The sequence below is a fragment of the Meleagris gallopavo genome, chromosome 20 (genome assembly GCF_000146605.3).
Source record: "Meleagris gallopavo isolate NT-WF06-2002-E0010 breed Aviagen turkey brand Nicholas breeding stock chromosome 20, Turkey_5.1, whole genome shotgun sequence".
NCBI classification, from domain to species: domain Eukaryota; kingdom Metazoa; phylum Chordata; class Aves; order Galliformes; family Phasianidae; genus Meleagris; species Meleagris gallopavo.
The window spans coordinates 4,793,223-4,810,288 of NC_015030.2; the positions used below are offsets into that span (position 1 = coordinate 4,793,223).

The 17,066-nt window shown below is 60.7% G+C and overlaps 1 protein-coding gene across 1 annotated transcript; it reads right to left on the minus strand.

Annotated features, from left to right (window-relative positions):
* On the minus strand, positions 1-16,872 carry RBFOX3 (RNA binding fox-1 homolog 3). The gene is given in 13 exon segments (XM_019621666.1): positions 1-96; positions 983-1,061; positions 1,295-1,356; positions 1,890-1,929; positions 2,838-2,970; positions 3,250-3,303; positions 3,576-3,636; positions 4,387-4,479; positions 4,922-4,975; positions 5,328-5,465; positions 6,059-6,234; positions 6,237-6,309; positions 16,474-16,872. Coding segments are annotated over 13 exon segments (1,068 nt in total). The 5' UTR covers positions 16,576-16,872; the 3' UTR covers positions 1-93.
* Positions 16,873-17,066: the final 194 nt, after the last annotated feature.

Consider the following 17,066-nt stretch of genomic DNA (forward strand, 5'->3'; position numbering starts at 1 on the left):
TTTTTTAAACCGTGTGTGTGTGTGTGTGTATGTGTGTGTGTGTGTGTGTTTTGTTTTGCCCTTCCTGGTCCCAGAAGGAAAACGGCTGCGTGTTCACTACAACAGAAACAGAAAGGCAGAGCTTTCGTGGGAGCCGCCAGCCCCCCCCAACACGGCCCCACACCCCCCACCCCTGCCTCACCTATGGAGCCAAGCCCTCGCCCCGAGCAGGGCAGCACCCACAGTCCCATAGTTCCACTCCCAGCCGCCCCCCAGCAGCGCTACGCCCGGGCTGGGTGGGATGGAGGCTGCGGCGGAGTGGCTCGAGGTGAACCTATCGCGGAGCAGAGCCCGCAGGCAGGGCTCGGTTCCTCCGGGAGGCTCTGCCTCTGCTTAGTCTGCCTGGTTTGGTTTCTAGTGAGCGGTCAGTGTTAGTGCTGTGAGGGGCTGGGTCTGTCTTGCTAGTAGGGAGTGAAGCGGCTGTACCCTCCTCGGTATAGACTAGCCTGCAACATCAAAGATGAAAAAAAAAAAAGCCAATCAGTATTCAAGAGAGAGGCAAAGCCCATTTCTTCCCTTTCTTGTTTTCTATTTTTAATTTTTTTTTTTGTTGTTCTGTCCTGGGGTGCACAGGGCGGGCTCACCCGGGGCACTCAGTGCTGCCATGGGGACAATATAAGGCTGAGGGGGGCAGAGGGGTCCCGGTGGCCAGGGCTCAACCGGGGGATGTGGGAGGGTGAAAAATAAATACAAATTTAAAAAGGAAGAAAAAGGCCATTTGGCTTGAGATCCCACCCACAAGTGGGATTTTTCATCTTTGATGCTGGTTGCGAGGCTAGCTACAGATTGCTCCCTGCACACTGCCTGGGTCCTGCTGGGGACGATGCCACGCAGGGGCTTTGCTGCTCCGCACCCCTCCCGCAGCCCCCGACCCCCCCGGGCCGGCTGCAGCTCACGTGGGGCGCGTCGGGATGCAAAGAAAGGCCATGAGAGCTGCTCTTACCATGGTGCCGATGCTGTACGTGGCGGCGGGGCCGATGGTGTGGTGGTAGGGGTCTGCGGCTGCGTACACTCGGCCGTAACTAGGAGCAAACAGCAGCAGGGTGTTACGGGCCTGGGGATGGCTCCTCTGCTGCTCCCCCTGCCCAGCTGCTGCCCCCCCACCGATCGCACTACACAGCCCAGGGAGCTCTGATCTGAGAGTACCACGCTGTGCCCGGCCCAGTGCTCAGGCTGCAGGGCGCAGGAGCTGTGCTGTGCCATATGGTGCCATACGGGGCACCCCAACCTCCCCCCGAATTACGCTGCTGCTTACCTGTCGCTGTATGCTGCTGCTGCGGCCGCAGGCTGCGCGTATCTGTAGGCAGCGTAGCCCCCCTGCAGCAGGGGGACAGAGAGAGGTGGCTGTGAGAGGGAGGCCCTGCCGGGGGGGTCAGGGTGGCCGCCACCCCCCCAGTGCTGCCCCAGGGGCTGCAGAGCAGCAATGGGACCCTGCGGACAGCTGAACCACCGGGCTCACACCAGCCTCATTACCATTCCCCAGGGGCTTTCACAAACATTAACCTTAAAAAAATTAAATTTCCAGAGGAGAGAATGTCACCTCCCTGATCGCTTTAATGAGGTGTCACGTTAGATAAATCCTTCAGCCGCCCGCCTGAAATATCGCCAATGGCTTTTTAAATATGGAGGTTAAATGCTGGTGTAAGCCAGCGCAGCGACACGCACCGAGGACATCAATCCCATGGGGCTGGGGGCATAAACCCACACTGTGCCACCCGCACAGCACCTCGGCCACCCATTCCCCTCCTTCCCCCCCAGGCACCGCGTCAGGCACTGTGGTGTGCAGGAGGAGCATTGCCTGACGGGCAGCACACCCATCCCTGCACAGCATCCCTGCAGGCAGCACTTACGTAGATTTCTGCTCCATAGAACCCGTCCTGGTAGACAACCCTGCAAACAGGACACAGGAGTCAGAGCTGTGGGCACCAGGTGCTTGATGGAGCTACTCCAGGCATTGCACTTGGACACAACCCAGCTATGCCCAGAGTCATGCCGAGGGGACGTGGGGAGGTTGGGATTGCAGGGTCTGGCACACTCGGCCTCACCAGGCGTGAGGGCAGCAAAATCCCCAGGCAGCGCTCAGCCCAAGGTGGGTGCGTGGAGCAAGGCAAGCAGCAAAGCTGCAGGGAAACCTGGAGACAGGCACCCAGGGACACGGAGCCCTGCGGTCACACAGAGGCTGGCTGTGGCTGTCCTGGGTTTTGCTTGCAATCTGCACCTCAGCTTAAAGCTCTGATAAATGCACTCTGCTCTGTGCAGACAGCTGGTGCTGCCAGGTAGGATGGATGGAGGTGACACCAGTGACCTGCAGGGAGTTGGATGCAGAGGGATGAGAAGTGGCTGTCAAGGCAGCTCGAGGTGCTGGGGGTGCGGGATGTGGGCATGGCCTGGGCTGGGGCTCCAGGCATGGTGGGCAGGGCTATGGGGATAGCAGAGGACAGCCTGGGCTGAATCAGTGCAGGAGCATCTCGGAGGTGGAAGCCAGGCAGGCGCCAGGGAGCTGCAGCTCGCTCCCCAACACCTCCCTGCAGGAGGTGCAGGAGCCAGCAGTGCAGACACTGACAGCAGCAGAATTGAGGCAATTCAGCACCAAATGGAAAACCAAACAGAAGGCGCCTTCTTGGGGCACCCCTGAGGGCCGAGTCAGCAGCAGGGCCGGTCAAGAGGCAGCTGCTGCAGTGTGCAGAGTGGGACGGGAAGGGGCCGAGCCCCCCTAACGTGCTGGGCTGCAGCACAAGGCGGGACCCCCAGCCCTCGGGGTCCAAGTGGCACCGACCCCCGCCAGCTCCAGTACTCACGCGCCATAGGTAGGGATGGGCGGCGGTGGGGGTGCAGCCCGGAACGTGTTGTAGACGGCACGACCTCGTCCCCGTAGGTGTGCCCCTCGGTAGGCCACAGCTGTCCCCGTGGCAGGGTACGGGAACCCCGTTACTGCAGGAGGGAAGGGACAAAGATGGGATTCCTGCAGCGGTGCCCACATGCAATCACCGCAGTGCAGCCCGTGCTGGAGCATCAATCTGTGCCCACAGATCCCACAGGGGATGAGGCTGCTGGGACACGGCCCCTGCAAGTACACTGGGGCAAACGGGGTGTGGGGGGAGTGTGCATGCCGGGGAGCAGGGGGGAGGGGAAGAGGGACGTGCAGGGGGCTGCTTGGAGGAGCAGTGGGGTGGAACACAGCACAGCCCCAGTGCGGAGCTGAGGTTTTACCTGCATAGAACTCGGGGCCGTAGACAGCTCCCACCACTGGGTTCAGCTTCCAGCCTGCAAGCAGGGAAGACTGGTGAGCTGGGGAGACCCGCGGCTCTGTGCACCTGTCCTGGCACCCCACTGGGCTCCCCCCATGGCTCCCATCCCTGGATGGCGCAGAGGCACGCCGCCAGGTTCATCAGGGAGCAGCCCCTGCTGCTTCTGGCCAAGGGCACAGAGCACACGTGCTGCATCCTAGCCTTGCAGCAGTGGAAATGGTGCCCAGGGCTGCTCAGCACCTCAGCCGTGCCCGTGCCCACTCAATCTCTCTTTGCACTGGTCCCTACCGTTAGTGTAGGGGTTTGCAGTCTTCTTGTTCGTCATCACCCGGGCTGTGGCGTTGTTCACCTGCAGAGAGATGGAATGGGAGCTCAGTGCTGGCTGGCAAGGGGCTGGTGAGGCAGAACTCCAGGCCTGCTCTGTGTGCATTACTGCTGAGAGAAACACCAGAGGGCAGGACAGGGCGAGCAAGGAGCCATGAGACAAGGCTGACCTGCAGCTGTGACACCGCTGTGCCACGCCGATAGGGCTGTGACACTGTGCTGAAGGTGCCACGCTCAGCCGCCTCCTATCCCCACCTCACAGGATGTGCCTGTGCCAGGAGCCCTGGCTGCTCCCACCAGCACCTGCCCAGCTCGGCAGGGCCCTGTCCATGGGTACCACTGTGCCCTGCCAGGCCCCACTCTGTGCTGCAGGGATGCTCACGCCCAGCTCACTCCACATGCTGCCCTGCACACACTGCTCCTGGAGCTCTGCACAGTGCCACACAGCACACAAACAGTAACACTGCCGGGGCTGGAGGACACGGCAGCTGCTTGCACAGCGGGCGCAGAGCTCCTCAGAGCCTTCTCCTCCTCCTGTGCGTTCCTCCATCACCAGCAGGATACTGCCAGAGGCCAGCACGCTGCCCCCAGCTCTCTCTACCCCTCGGGATGTTTTCCTTTGAGCCTCTCCCTGTTGCTGTAAGTGACGAGTTCCCTGCAGCACACACGCATGCTCCCCGTGCTGCATTCACGGACGCATGCACACACCGGGCAAGCACCTCCGGGACATGCACATGGCAGGGCAGGCAGGGCACTAGCACACTTATCTGAGCACCTCAATCTTCCGGCCCTCTACGATCGTGCCATTCAGCTTCTCTCGTGCCCGGTCGGCATCTGTGCTAGTTTCAAAAGTTACAAACCCAAAACCCTGTGAGCAGAGGAGAAAAGGAGAAAGAAAGAGACAGAGACAGAGAGAGAGAGAGGGTGCGGGGACAGAGAGAGAGAGAGGGGTGAATCAGGAGAGCTGGCAGAGGAGATAGCGGCCGCTGTATGGACCAGTACACAGGCCAGGTCCTGGTGGAGACCCCAGCGTCACCCACGAGCTGGGAAAAGAGTCTGGGAGAGGGCACAGAAAGCAGGGAAGATACAGCAGAGATACCCACACAGAGGGTCACGAGCAGCCCCGCCGGGCATGGATTGCCCCTTCCCCCCTCCAGCAGCCACACATCCCCACAGGCAGCACAGGGCAAGGGGAGGTGCCCCCGGGATGGGGCAGGAGTGGGGCAGCTGGCACACGGCCCCCAGAGGTGTGCACCCACCCGGGCTGAGCTGTGCCTGCTGCCAGGGCTCGCTGTAATGGTGGCACCCACCTTGGAGCCCCGCTCATTGAAAATGATCTCCACATCGAGGATCTTCCCGAATTGCTGCAAGTGGAGAGAGCAGAGTGAGCGCCTGCAGAGCTCCTGGGCTACCAGCACAGGGCACATCCTGGTGTCCATCAGTGCGATCGTCCCACCTGCCACACACTCCCTTCCAGAACCGAGAGAGGTCACTTCAAAGCTAATGAGCCCCCAGTGCTCCAAATCCTAATGAGGGATGGGAGGGGTGAAGGGAGGGGAACAAGGGCTGAGAGCCCAGCTGCTAACCGGGGCAGAAACCTCACTGAGCAGCAGAAGGGGGGACATGGTGGGCCCAGGGGAAGGATGGTGGTGACATGAGGACCGGGAACCTGAACTGAGCCACGGGACACAGGGGGCTGCATGGAACTGCACTCACCCCAAACATTTGCCGCAGGTCGGGGTCCCGGAATCGGAAGGGGATGTTGGAGACGTGTAACCTCTTGGGCTGCTGCTTGTCTGTGTTGTCTGAGGAATGTAGCTGCTGGCTGTCTGTCTGTGCCGCTTCGTCTGTCTGCTGCAGGAGCACCGCCGCCTCATCAGCCGAGCCCTCCCTCACCAGCACCACAAAACCCGACAAGGATCCGGGCTTGGGGACTGTGTTCCTCTCCTCTGGCCCCAGGGATACCCCTGGCCTTGCGCTCCCCTCTTTCCCAGCAGCACTGCACTACCCTCCCAGGTCTCTGCCAGCAGCAGGTATAGTGCAGGAGCAGCAGCATCTGGGACCCAGGGAAGGGCAGCTGGGTGTGGGTGGGGATGGGAGTGACTTGCAGAGAGCATCAGGTGGCAGACAGGCACATTCGGGGGGGATGGGGTGGGCTGAAGGAGGCAGACCCTGCACACAAGGCTGCGGTGGCCGGGCTGGGAAGTGCTCAGCTCAGCACTTTTCCCCCCCAGAGCTGCATTACAACCACATAATTGAAGCTATCTGATTGGAAAGCAGCCAAGCAGGTAGATTACAAGTGATTAGAAATGACGGGGATGGGGGGGGTGGCTATGGGGCAGTGAGCAGATCGCTGCAGGCTCCTGCTCCCCTGGGCACGGTGGGGGCATCTGGCATCCCAAGGGACCGTGGCTGAGCTGCCAGCATCCCCCTTACCCTTCCCTTACCGGTACCGTCTGCGTCCCTGCTATGGACTGTGTGCTGGCGTCGGAGCCCGGCTGCTCGGCGTGGCTCTGTGCTGGTGTGTAGAGGGTCATGGCGTGCTCCGGTACTGTGCTTTGCCCCGAATAGTCCTGCGTGGGGTGGGGGTGCGGCGGCGCGTACTCTGCGGGGATGCCGTTCTGGGGGGCGGGGGGTACTGGGCCGGGGGGTAGGGCTGTGCCATCGCGTCAGGCGGAGCCGTGGCGTCCTGGTTACCCTGCGAGACAGCGGCGCCGAACCGTCACCTCCAGGACAACGAGCCCGAAGTGCCAGGGCTGCGGGTCCCCGTGGCTGCAGCCCCCCACCCCGTCCCAGCCTCTGGTCCCCGCCCCACATCCTGCGCTATCCCTGTGCCGCGCCACTCCTCCCCCGTGGCCACAGCTGAGCCCCCATTCCCTCCTCGCTCCGAGCCCCACGTACCCCCTTTGCTGGGGCTCAGGTAGTGGGAGAACGGGGCTGGAGCACACGGCATGGCAGAGACCGCGGCCGTGCTGCAGCGGGGATGGGCAGGGAGCCCCACGCATCACCTCGTGGTGATGGGAACCAGGGCAGCCCTCGGGTTGGAAGGCAGCACAGGGCAAAGAACAGCCAAACCACTGCACAGAAAGCTGTGCTCATCGGGTAGTGGGGCAGCATCCTGCGTGCTTGGAGCCCAGCCGGGAGGGCATCACGGAGGAGGCAGCAGGGCCGGAGGGCAGAGATGTCAGCTGCCCCTTGGCAAACAGCAGGCAGGCATCAATTAACTGCTAAATATTTGATTAGCCCCTTTGCTGTAACGCAGCTGGCCTGGCTGCCCCGGTCAGACGAGGTGAGCTGCACCTGCGCTGTGGGCTGCTCAGGGCTGGGGCTGCCATGGGGTGGGGAGTCTCTCCTGCCCACAGCCCTCTGCAAACCCCCCATAACCCCCCTCACACACACGTGTGCTCCGTGCAGGTGGCCGAGCAGAGCACTGGCAGCCCCCGCGGATGCTTTACAACCACCTCTCGCCCATGAAATACATCTGTGGCTCAGACCGTGCAGACAAGCTCCTTAATTGTGTGTGCGGCCGATTTATGGTGCGGAGGGACGCTGGGGAGGGGAGGGGAAACGAAGAGAGGGGAGGGGGGGCTGTGCTGCTAGCTACAATCCCCCACCCTGCCTTGCTTCCCCACCTGCAGGGAGAGCAGAGCCTGCGCCGGGGGCACGGTGGGGACCACATGCAGCCAACCAGCCCCGCACGTATCTGCAAGTCATTCACAGCCTCACATCGCCTTCCCGTGCTGACTCAGCTGCTTGGGGACGCGCCAGCCAGATGCGCTGCCAGAGCAGCCGGGACGGCGGTACTGCAGGACGGCGCGGGCAGCAGGGCCAAGGCTCTGCCCCCATGGCACCCACAGGGCTCTCGTCCCGTACTTTGTCTGCTCCCCAAACACCCCGGGACAGGATCCTCCCAGCAGCAGGCAGGCCCCCAACAGCCCCATGGCTGTGCTCTCCATGCCCAACCCTCCTGCCCGCATCCCCAGCACGGAGCTGGCAACAGGAGCATCCCGCAGCATTCTTGTGTCCCCCTGCACTGCACACTCATCCTTGCTGCCACCATAACCTGGATCAGCCCTCAGCAGGGCAGGGATTGAGCTGTTGCCCATCAGTGCTCAGTTCGCTTCTTTCTCCAAGGCTTTACCAGGGAGGTTTTCACTTCAGATATGAAAATCAAGGAGGGGGGCACTTCGAATTGGTAAACCTAACCCAGCAATGGATCCCAGCAGGACAGAGCCAGCCCCTGCCATGGTCTCTGCCCCAGGAGTGGGGCATCCTGTGGGATCAACAGCCCTGGGACGGCCCACACAAGTGGAGCCATGGGGCACGGGGTGGGCAGGGGATGCAGACAGGTGCCTACCCCACCTGTGTGAGTCTTGGACCCCGCTGGCTCCTCGCCAGCCCGTGTTGACAGTCACGTTCATATCTGTTATTAATTAGGGCTGTCGCAGTGCTTGTCTGCCCAAGTATTATTTCATTCAGGGACCATTAGGTTCCCCTGTTTTGCTGCTCGCTGTCTCCGGGCTGCTGGTGCTGCAGAGGCACAGATCTATGGCTCCTGCATGCCACCCCCAGCAGGTTGGCAGTGGTGGGGCAGAGCCCTGCGATGCCATGGGGATCCGAGGGGTCTGGCTGAGCAGTGCCTGCTGACTGCTGCTGCTCGGCTCCGTGCCCCGCACTGCCCATCCCTCCCTGTGCCGCATGCAGCCCAGGAAACCCCAGCCCAGTGCAGAGCCCCATGGCACAGCCACTGCCTGCGCCCAGCTGGGTTTGTGCTCGCAGAGCCCTGGGGTGAGCGTGACGGGGAACCCCTGCAGCCAGGTGCCTGCAGCTCTGTGAGCTCAGAGGTGATGCTGTGCTCCAACGGGTGTCCGTGAGCCGCAGTTCCCTGCCGGGAGTGCAGGGGATGCTCCCGCATGGCACTTTGTAGGGCGGCTTTCCGCATTTTCATTAAAAGATGTTCTGGTTATTAATGGCCCGTGGCCCTCATTTAGCAAATGAGACAGGAGATTAGCGCGGTGCCCGAGACCGAGCACAGAGCGAAACAGGCAGTGCTGGGGCACGAGCAGAGCCGGCCACCTCCCTGCAATGCCCGGCAGGACAGAGCTCCCTGAGCACAGCCTAACCCATCCCTGTCCCCGTCCCCTGTCCTGTCCCCACCTCCTGCCCCATATCCATCCCTATCCCCATCCGTAGCCCCCGCCGCAGCAGGCCGGCTATCCCTGCGCCATAGCAGGCAGGGGGTGGATATCATCTTTAGCTGATTAAATGTCCCTCATTAACGAGTTTCTTTAATTAATGAAGTTTTTTTGTTTGCTCCACTTGCTTTCTCCCCACCGCACTCTGCCTCCTCAGCACAATCCAGGCCATTTCCTTTCAAGTCATTTAGCGCGTGGGGCCGGTTCCTGCCGACGCCGCACTTTGGTGATTGTGCCTGTCAGCTCGGGGCTGACAGACGCCATTTTTAACATTTTTCTCCTTTTTAAGAAAAATAATGCACCGGGAATCCCACCAACAAGAGGAAGCGTCGGCGTACCTGGCTGAGCACAGTGCCGACGAGGGCTACCAGTGGCCCACGGCACATCCCCGTGCTCTGCATGCAGGAGGGTCCCGACCAGCACGGGACTGCCTGCAGCTCCACCTGCATCAGGGCAGCTGCAACAGAGCTGCAGTGTGCAGAGACAGTGAGCGCTGCGCCCATGCGCTGCGTAATGCTGGGGCTGGGGAGCAGCCTGGAAAAGGGTGAGGCTGCTTGTGGCCTCTGCAGAGTGCTCTGCTCCTGCGTGCAGGGATGCAGTGAGAGCATCTGCAACCGCTGTCCCAGCAGGGCTGCAGCAGAGGGAATGTCCCAGCCATGGTGCCATGAGGGTCCCTGCACGGCCATCTGCGGAGAGCCACGCGTCCCCTCTTCGATCCAGCCGCTCTCTCATGCTAATGACTGTCAACATGAAACAGAGGCCGTGAAGGGGAAGAAAATTACTCCCTGAAAAGGAATTGACTGATCCCCGTCATTTCTCAAGGAATCACTGACCTGTGAATATTTCATTACCCAAAATGCTGCGCCATCCATACAAAGCAGTGCTCCTGGCCCTGGGGCAGCACAGCTGCAGATCCAGGCTTGGGGGGGGGTCACGAGGCCCCACGTGTGGGGGCTGATGGGGAGGACGTCCCATTGCTAGGGGCAATCCCTGCCCACCCTGTGCTGGTGGCACAGCCCGCGGTGCTCCAGGACGAGGAGTGGGGAAGGAGCAGTGAAAGGAGGCGAGGAGCTGGAGGTGTCAGCCACGTCCGTAATGTCTTCATTAAGGATGTGGCAGGGGAGGGGTGAAAGCCCGTTAATGGCATCTGCTAGGGATGCTCAACTGGGAGCTCTGCAGAGGATGCAGGGCTGCAGGCAGGGACCCCGTGGCACAAAGCTCAGCCGGGGCAACGCGGTGCAGGAGCAGGAGGGGACAGAGTGCAGCTCCAGTGAGCGGCTGTGGGGATGCCCTCCTGCAGAATGCTGTGGGCTGAGAGATGGAGGCACCATTGGCTGGTGGCACCTGGAGCTGCCGTGGGTGTGTGTGTGTCACTGTCACCTCCAGCATGGGACTGACGGGGCTGGGAGGGACGGGGTCCAGCATGGGCTCCTGCCTCCATCAGCCGGAAACTTCGGAGCTGAGGCTGCATGAAATATTCATGAAGTAAATGGTGCAATTTCATCTGCATTCAGCCAACTTCATGTATATTTCAGAGTATTATGAAATGATAATGTTGTGTAACTGAGGCGAGACGGGGGTGCTTCGTGGGGGCTCCAGGACGCCGCCACCTCCCACCCCCCGCGTGCCTGGGACATTTCCTGGGCTCACACGGACCTGCGCAGGGAGGGACTGTGCTGTGTCTGTGCTGGAGATGGGCCAGGATGTGGCATGTCTGGGGCTGCAGCGAGTGGCAGGATGGTTGCTGAGGGATGTGGAGCCCTGCCCTGCCCGGCGGAGCAGCGCAGACACGAGCATTTGCATGCAGGATTTCCAGGAGCGCTCATTCTGTATCAGCCACCAAAGGGCCTGGGCAGCTGGTTACAGAAGAGACACAAGCATGGCTGTGTCAGGCATGGAGATGGGATAGGAAAGGAGCCACGTCCCCAGCAGTGCCCACCTGAGCTACCTGCTCCTGCTGAGCCCCTGCAGGCATTCTTGCCTTGGGACATTCTTTAGCTCTGCTTTTCTGCCTGCTCTTGCAGTGTGGGCAGCAGCCTGCGAGCCTTGTAGCCCTGCTCTGCCTTACCCACAGTGCTCAGTGTCCAGCACAGGGAGCCCTGCATCCCAAAGCAGGACAGTGACAGTGCCCTCGTGGGCTCTGGATGCAGCCACATCCCCTGGCAGAGCCCACCACTGCCATCCACCGCCACGGGCTCTGGCACAGCTGCATACAGCACTTCCCCACATGCACACTCGTGGGTGCTCAGCAGCCACGTACCCGCGTGTGCACGGAGCTGGGCTCACACACGAACCTCTCTAATAGGCAGTCAGAAGCATAATTTTTCCTCTAATTACATATTCAGCACTTCTGAGAAAATGAGATTTTGGTAATTCAATTGGACTGAGAAGCAGGGCTATAATAAAATGAAATTTGTAACAATCGTGCAGTTAAATTAGTTAAATGGAGAGGAAGGAGCTGTGGAAAATTGACCCCTCGATCTCCTAAAGACTAATCAGACATTTGAACCGAGTTGTGCTAACAAAGCCCCTGGGGTGTTGCAGCACAGAGAGAGGGGAGGAGACTGGACACGTGTGAAGGAGGGGCGGGCACGGGGTGCACCCTGGTCCTGGTGCTGGGGGTCACAGGGAGGAACCGGGTGCGCATCCTGCAAGCCAAAGGGGCTCTGCAGCAGGTACAGAGCACTCTCGGTATCGCTCTTGTTGTTCAGCTTTTATTTTTTTTTTCTCTTGTAAAAGAAAAGGAGAAAAAGACGAGTTTCTCATTTGCAAGTTAATTAGCCTAATTAGCTCTAATTAAGAGCTCCCCACACAATGCAGATCACAAATAAGCTGCCACCGTCGCCTGCCTCTCACTCTTCTCTCCCTCTTTTTGATTTCAGACAGGAGCCTGCAGGAGGCTGCAGCCGGTGCTGTGCTGGGCGCAGGGACACGAGGAGGCAGAGCTCAGTGCAGCCCCTACTGCCAGACACCTGCACAGAGATGCTCCCAAACAGCACGGGGCTCTGGGAAGAGATGGAGAGAAATCCGCTGGAGAACGGGTCTGCAAAGCCTGGAAGATCCAGGACACACTGCTGCAGGCTCCTGCCCAGCTGTGGGCTGCGTGCAGGAGGCAGCGGGGACATTGTGGGGACACAGCGTGCCCAGCACAGTGCGGGATGGGCAGCCAAGTGCAGCTGCTCCTGCTGCTTCCCCACTGCCATCCTGCACCACCCCAGCACTTCCAGCTGCTCTCAGCTCCCGGCTCTGCTGCAGCACGGCTGGAGGAGGCACGGCGGCAGGAGGGGAGCAAAGGGTGAGAAGTTGGGGGCCGCGTGGCACGTCACAGCCCCTGCCCACCTTCCCCCGCACCGCTGAGGGAACAGATGTTGCGTGGCACTGAGAAACAGCAGCAATCATGTCAGTTTATGTGTCATTTTCTACTTGGGTAATGCGAGCAGTGAAGGATTGCTGCTCGGAGATGAGATGAAAATCATGACAAAGTGCTGCAAGCCCAGCACTTTGGCGAGGGGGAGCCAGCAGCCAGCCCTGCCTCGTGCCCGCCCGGTGGAGCCTGCAGTGAGCCCCACCAGCACAACGCGGGCTGCTGGGACAGGGGTGGGCACCCAGCTTGGCACCGCAGTCGCGCTCCGGCTCCAGCACCCACCACGAAGGATTGGAGGGGGCGATTTCAGGAGCGGGCGCAGCAGCTCCGCAGCTCTGATGGAGGGGATGGCCGAGATGCAGAGCCACCCCACGGCCCCAGGCAGCGGCACCCACGTGTCCCCAGCGCTGAGGCCAGGGCTGCCCGCACACCACTCTCCCAACACTGTCTCTGTGGAGTCCCTCCTCCACGCGGGTCTCCTTCCAGCGCTCCTCTCACTCTGTGTAATCGCTTCCCGGTGCCAGGGATCGCATCTCAGCAGCGCTGCTTACACAGGGGCTGGAGCGAATCCTGCTGATGCTGTGCAAAGCCAATTTCTAAGCTCGGCGCGATGCAGACAGGACGAGAGGGTGGTGGGGTGGGGGCTGCGCTCTGGGGGTGCAGAAGCTGATGGAGCCAGCTGTGTGCTGGGAAAGTACGGGAGCAGCAAAGCCAGAACTCGGCACGGAGACACCGGTCAGGGGAGCGGGGCTTGCCAGGGGATTTGGGAACTGTAGGGTAGATGCTTGCCCTGTGCCAGACACCGCAGCCCCCTGACACAGCTGTCCCGCAGGGTGCAGCTGCCCAGCGTGTGGGGAATGTAACCCCCAGTGCCCCCACTTGGCACCAGGGTGAGGTGTGGGCAGCACGGGGGCACCCATGGGGTGGGTGTGGGGAGAGCAGGGAGGCTGAGCCTAATTACACCTCATCCCCGCAACGACCGCCTGTAACGCTTTAAAGAATGATAGATACTAAATCTAATTTAATCTACTCATTCACCCATCACTATAGCACTAAAATAAGAATATACCTATAAAAAGAGCATCGCCAGGCAGGGTAGGCCTAAATTACAGCTATTGTGGGAAAAGCGGCTTCACAAAAGCTAAAATTAATGCTGGTGCTTTCAATATATTAAAAGAAAAAGAAAAGGCAAACATATTTGTTGCAGGTCTAAAGCCATCTTTCCTGTGCAGGGATGGGGTCCGGGCTCCCACTCCATGAAATGTGCACACAGGGGATGGAACCAGCTTTTAAACAAACCCGCTGCTGCAACAGCTACAACACTGCTAGGAATAGACTTGCTCCCTAAAAATATAATCTGCTAAACTTGGCAGCGGCCCTTTTGGAGAGGAATTTTCCAAGCAGTCTTTTGCAGAGGCTGTTCCCCAGCTCGGATCAGCCCACAGCGCTGGTGCTGGGCAGTGCTGGGGGCTGCAGGGACACCCCGACGTGCTGAGCCCACCCACAGCCACCCTCACGTCCAGCTCCAACGTGCCCATGAGCACAGGATGCTGCAGCCGGGCTCCTCTGCTCTAACGCTGATGCTGAGTCTCAGCGCCTGGGGCTGTTCCGGGTCAGCAGTGTGTCTCTTCCTGGAGTGATTAGCTGCTCTTATATAATTATAGCAGAGACACTTCAAGCAGTGACTGATTCTTCTGTTAACTAAATGCAACCACCAAGGTCTCGCTGCGCATGAGGCCCTGCCCAAGCCCAGCACCGCACTACGGCTTTGGGTACGGACGGAGCATTCCCATCCCCTCTGGCCACCAGCCCTGCTCTCAACCCCACGGCCCCTCCAGGGGTCCCATGCTGCCGGGCTCTGCAGCACACACAGAGCTACAGCATGGTGCAGGCAGGAGCTGAGCCCCAGCGAGCTGCCACAGCCAGGCTGTCCACAGTGCCTGCCTAGCCAAAGCTGTGCAGACATCTCCATTTCTTGGTCATTCCCTCCAACGCCATCAAGATCAAAAACACCGGTGCTACAGAGCAACACCAACAGAGCTGCCTCTGCAGGAATGGGTAAAGCAAATGGCAGTGGGGACCACTGAGCACACCGCAGTGGCACTGCCGTTCTCCACGTCCTGGAACCCCAAGCAAAAGCCAGCACGCATTGCCTCGGCACAGCTGTTGGGCACCAGCACTGAGTACCACCGACACACACCTGCACCAGCTGTGTGCCAACCACCCTGCTACGTGGGTGCCAGGCTCACACCCTAACTCTGAGCTGAACTTCCCACAGACAGCCTCAATCCACAGCGCATTTGGAAAAGAAGTTTGTTGAACTCTCCCAGGTGTCTGGTGCACTGACATCGTCGTATCCAAAATGCAGAGTGAGTCCATGGACTGAGCACTGCCCAGTGAGTGGGGCAGGGCTGATGTGCCTGCTGCTCAGATGGACAGGGCAAAAAGCCCTGCCCAGTGCCATTCAGTTCCCCATGCCATTCCCCACGTGGTCGCTGCCAGTCCCATCCTGTGCCCGACGTCTTGCTGCAACCCGCACCAGAAACATCATCTCCAAATGCTGTGCAGACCCTCGGCAACAGACAGAGCTGGGGGAAGGACAGAAGCTTTGGCCTCCACCTCAGTCACCGCTGGGTGAAAACCTGACTCGAAATTTCCCCATAAAACCCTCCTCTCATGCTTGTGAGGCCAAACCCGCAGCCGAGGAGCAGAAGACATCAGGGAGAGCAGGAGGACGGGCACAACACCACCTCCAAATTACAGCAATGGGGCAGCGAAGGTCCCAGAAACTGCTGGGCGCAATCAGGGCTGAGCTGCACTGAGACAAGCACTTTTCCTTCCGCAGACCTCAGGCACCTCTTGCACACATCCCAGTGGTCGCCAGTACCACGGCCTGAGCCTGCCCCAAGAGCTGCCATTCCCCACAGCCTCCAGCACCGGCACCGGCACCGGCACAGCCTGGGAGCTGCGGGCAGTGCAGCCGCTCTGTGCCGGGTGCTGCAACGAGTGGAGCAGCTGCCTTGAAGCATCTGCCGCTCTCCCTGCAGACACACAGAACACCCCCCCGGAGGTGGGTGGGGGCCTGGGGATGATTCCTGCCTGGTGTCAGAGGCCCTGAGCCCCCCCGGTGCACCAGGACAGCTGAGCAGCGGCTGCGGATGAGCTGCTGTGCTCTGCGCAGCCCAGGGAAGCGCAGATCAAAATTCAGCCCAACCCCAGCTCGCCCACAGCCTGCAGGAAGGTGGAATAAATCACGCACCGTTCTGGCCAGCCTCTGCAGCAGCCCCGCGAGCTCCAGACCCTTGCACATGCAGCAGCTCCGCACACTTGTGTAACCAGCAGTGGCTGCGCCAACCCGGCCCCGACGCGCTGCGTGGAGCAGCCCAGGCCTTGCTGTCCCCAACCCCAGCCCGGCTGCACGCTGGCTGCAAGCAGGCATGGGCTCAGGGAAGTGATGCACAGACCCCATCCCCTGCCCAGGCCGTGGGGCTGCACCGTGCCGGCCGCTGTCCCCAGCTGCCAGGTGAGCATGCAGGCCAGGCGGAGCGCGGTAGGATGCTATGAATTTTTAAACTCCTGAAAGCACAAATGGAGCAGTTAGCCCGGCTGGGAGGCTGGGATTTCCGATGCAGCAAAGAGGCTTTTGAAGAAAACACTGCCTCCCTCAAGCTGCACGTCCCCGGGGATGGCGAGTCTGGAACTCAGCGTGTGGGATCAGGCAGCAGCCAGGAGCTGCGAGCCCTGACGGGAAGTTGGGAGCAAAGCTGAGGGCACGCAGACCTGCTGGTGCCTGCAAGCCAGCGCCGGCTGCACGAGCTCCGGCCCAGCGCCCTCCTGGGATGCACCTGCAGCACCCCGTGCCTGCATCCAGGCAGCCCCATCCACCCCTACATGACCGCTCACAGCACGCACACACGCAGGTGCACATGCAGCTCCTCGCTTCCCCTTCTGCCTGGCCGGAGCAGTGCAGTCCCTGTGCACGGAGCACCGAGCGCTCCCGGCTGTGCTGAGCAGCAGGAGCTGGAGCTGTGCCCGCTGCCCGCCTGCAGCACCGCCTCGGCCCCGCACACCCCGGCCATAATCCCACCACCTCACAGAGCAGAAGAACCGGAGGGACCCCGCAGCCAACCAAACTCGCACCCGAGGGGCAGAAGCTGCCAACGCGACGCAACGCGCCGGTGGGAAGGATGCGCCGGGGAGGCCGGGAGAGGCTGGGGAGGAAGAGGTTAAACTCTGACCCTTCGCTTAGAGAAAGCACGTGTGAGCCGCAAAGCAAAAAAATCCCCAGAAGAGGGTCACTTACCTGTTGGAGGTAGAGGAAGGCTGGAGGACAGGGGAGAGAGTGAGGAAGCATGCCTGAGTTGGAGACAAGGAGGCAGCCCGAGTTAGCCATGGAGCACAGCATGTGTTGACAGGTAGCCGTGAAGCTGCTCGCAGTTTCGTCCTCTTCTACACACTGCTTATCCTCTGTCTTCCTGGCTCTCCCCTCTGGCTCTCCCCCTCCTCTTCCGTCCCCTCCCGTCCCCCTCGGGCGCTATTTAGGAGGAATTCATCTGAGGAAGGCTGGCCCCGCTCTGCTCTGACACTGCCGGAACAATGCTCGGCTATTTACTTCGGTGCCATTAGACACTGGCACTGAATGAACGGTCTGCAAAGGGTGTGCGTGTGAGAGAGAGAAGGAGAAGGGGGAGAGAGAGAAAGGAAGGGGAGGAGGAAGGGAGAGAGGGTGAGGGAGTGAAATAAAAGGGGTGGGAGTTGGAGGAGGAGGGGGAGTCCCCTGTGCATTCAGACATCAAACAGAGCTCTGTGTAAAATGAAGAGAATCCGTAATGACATGAGAACAGCTGATCCCGCACTTAACCCCTCCGCCGCTGCCGCTCGCTCGCGGTTGGCTTC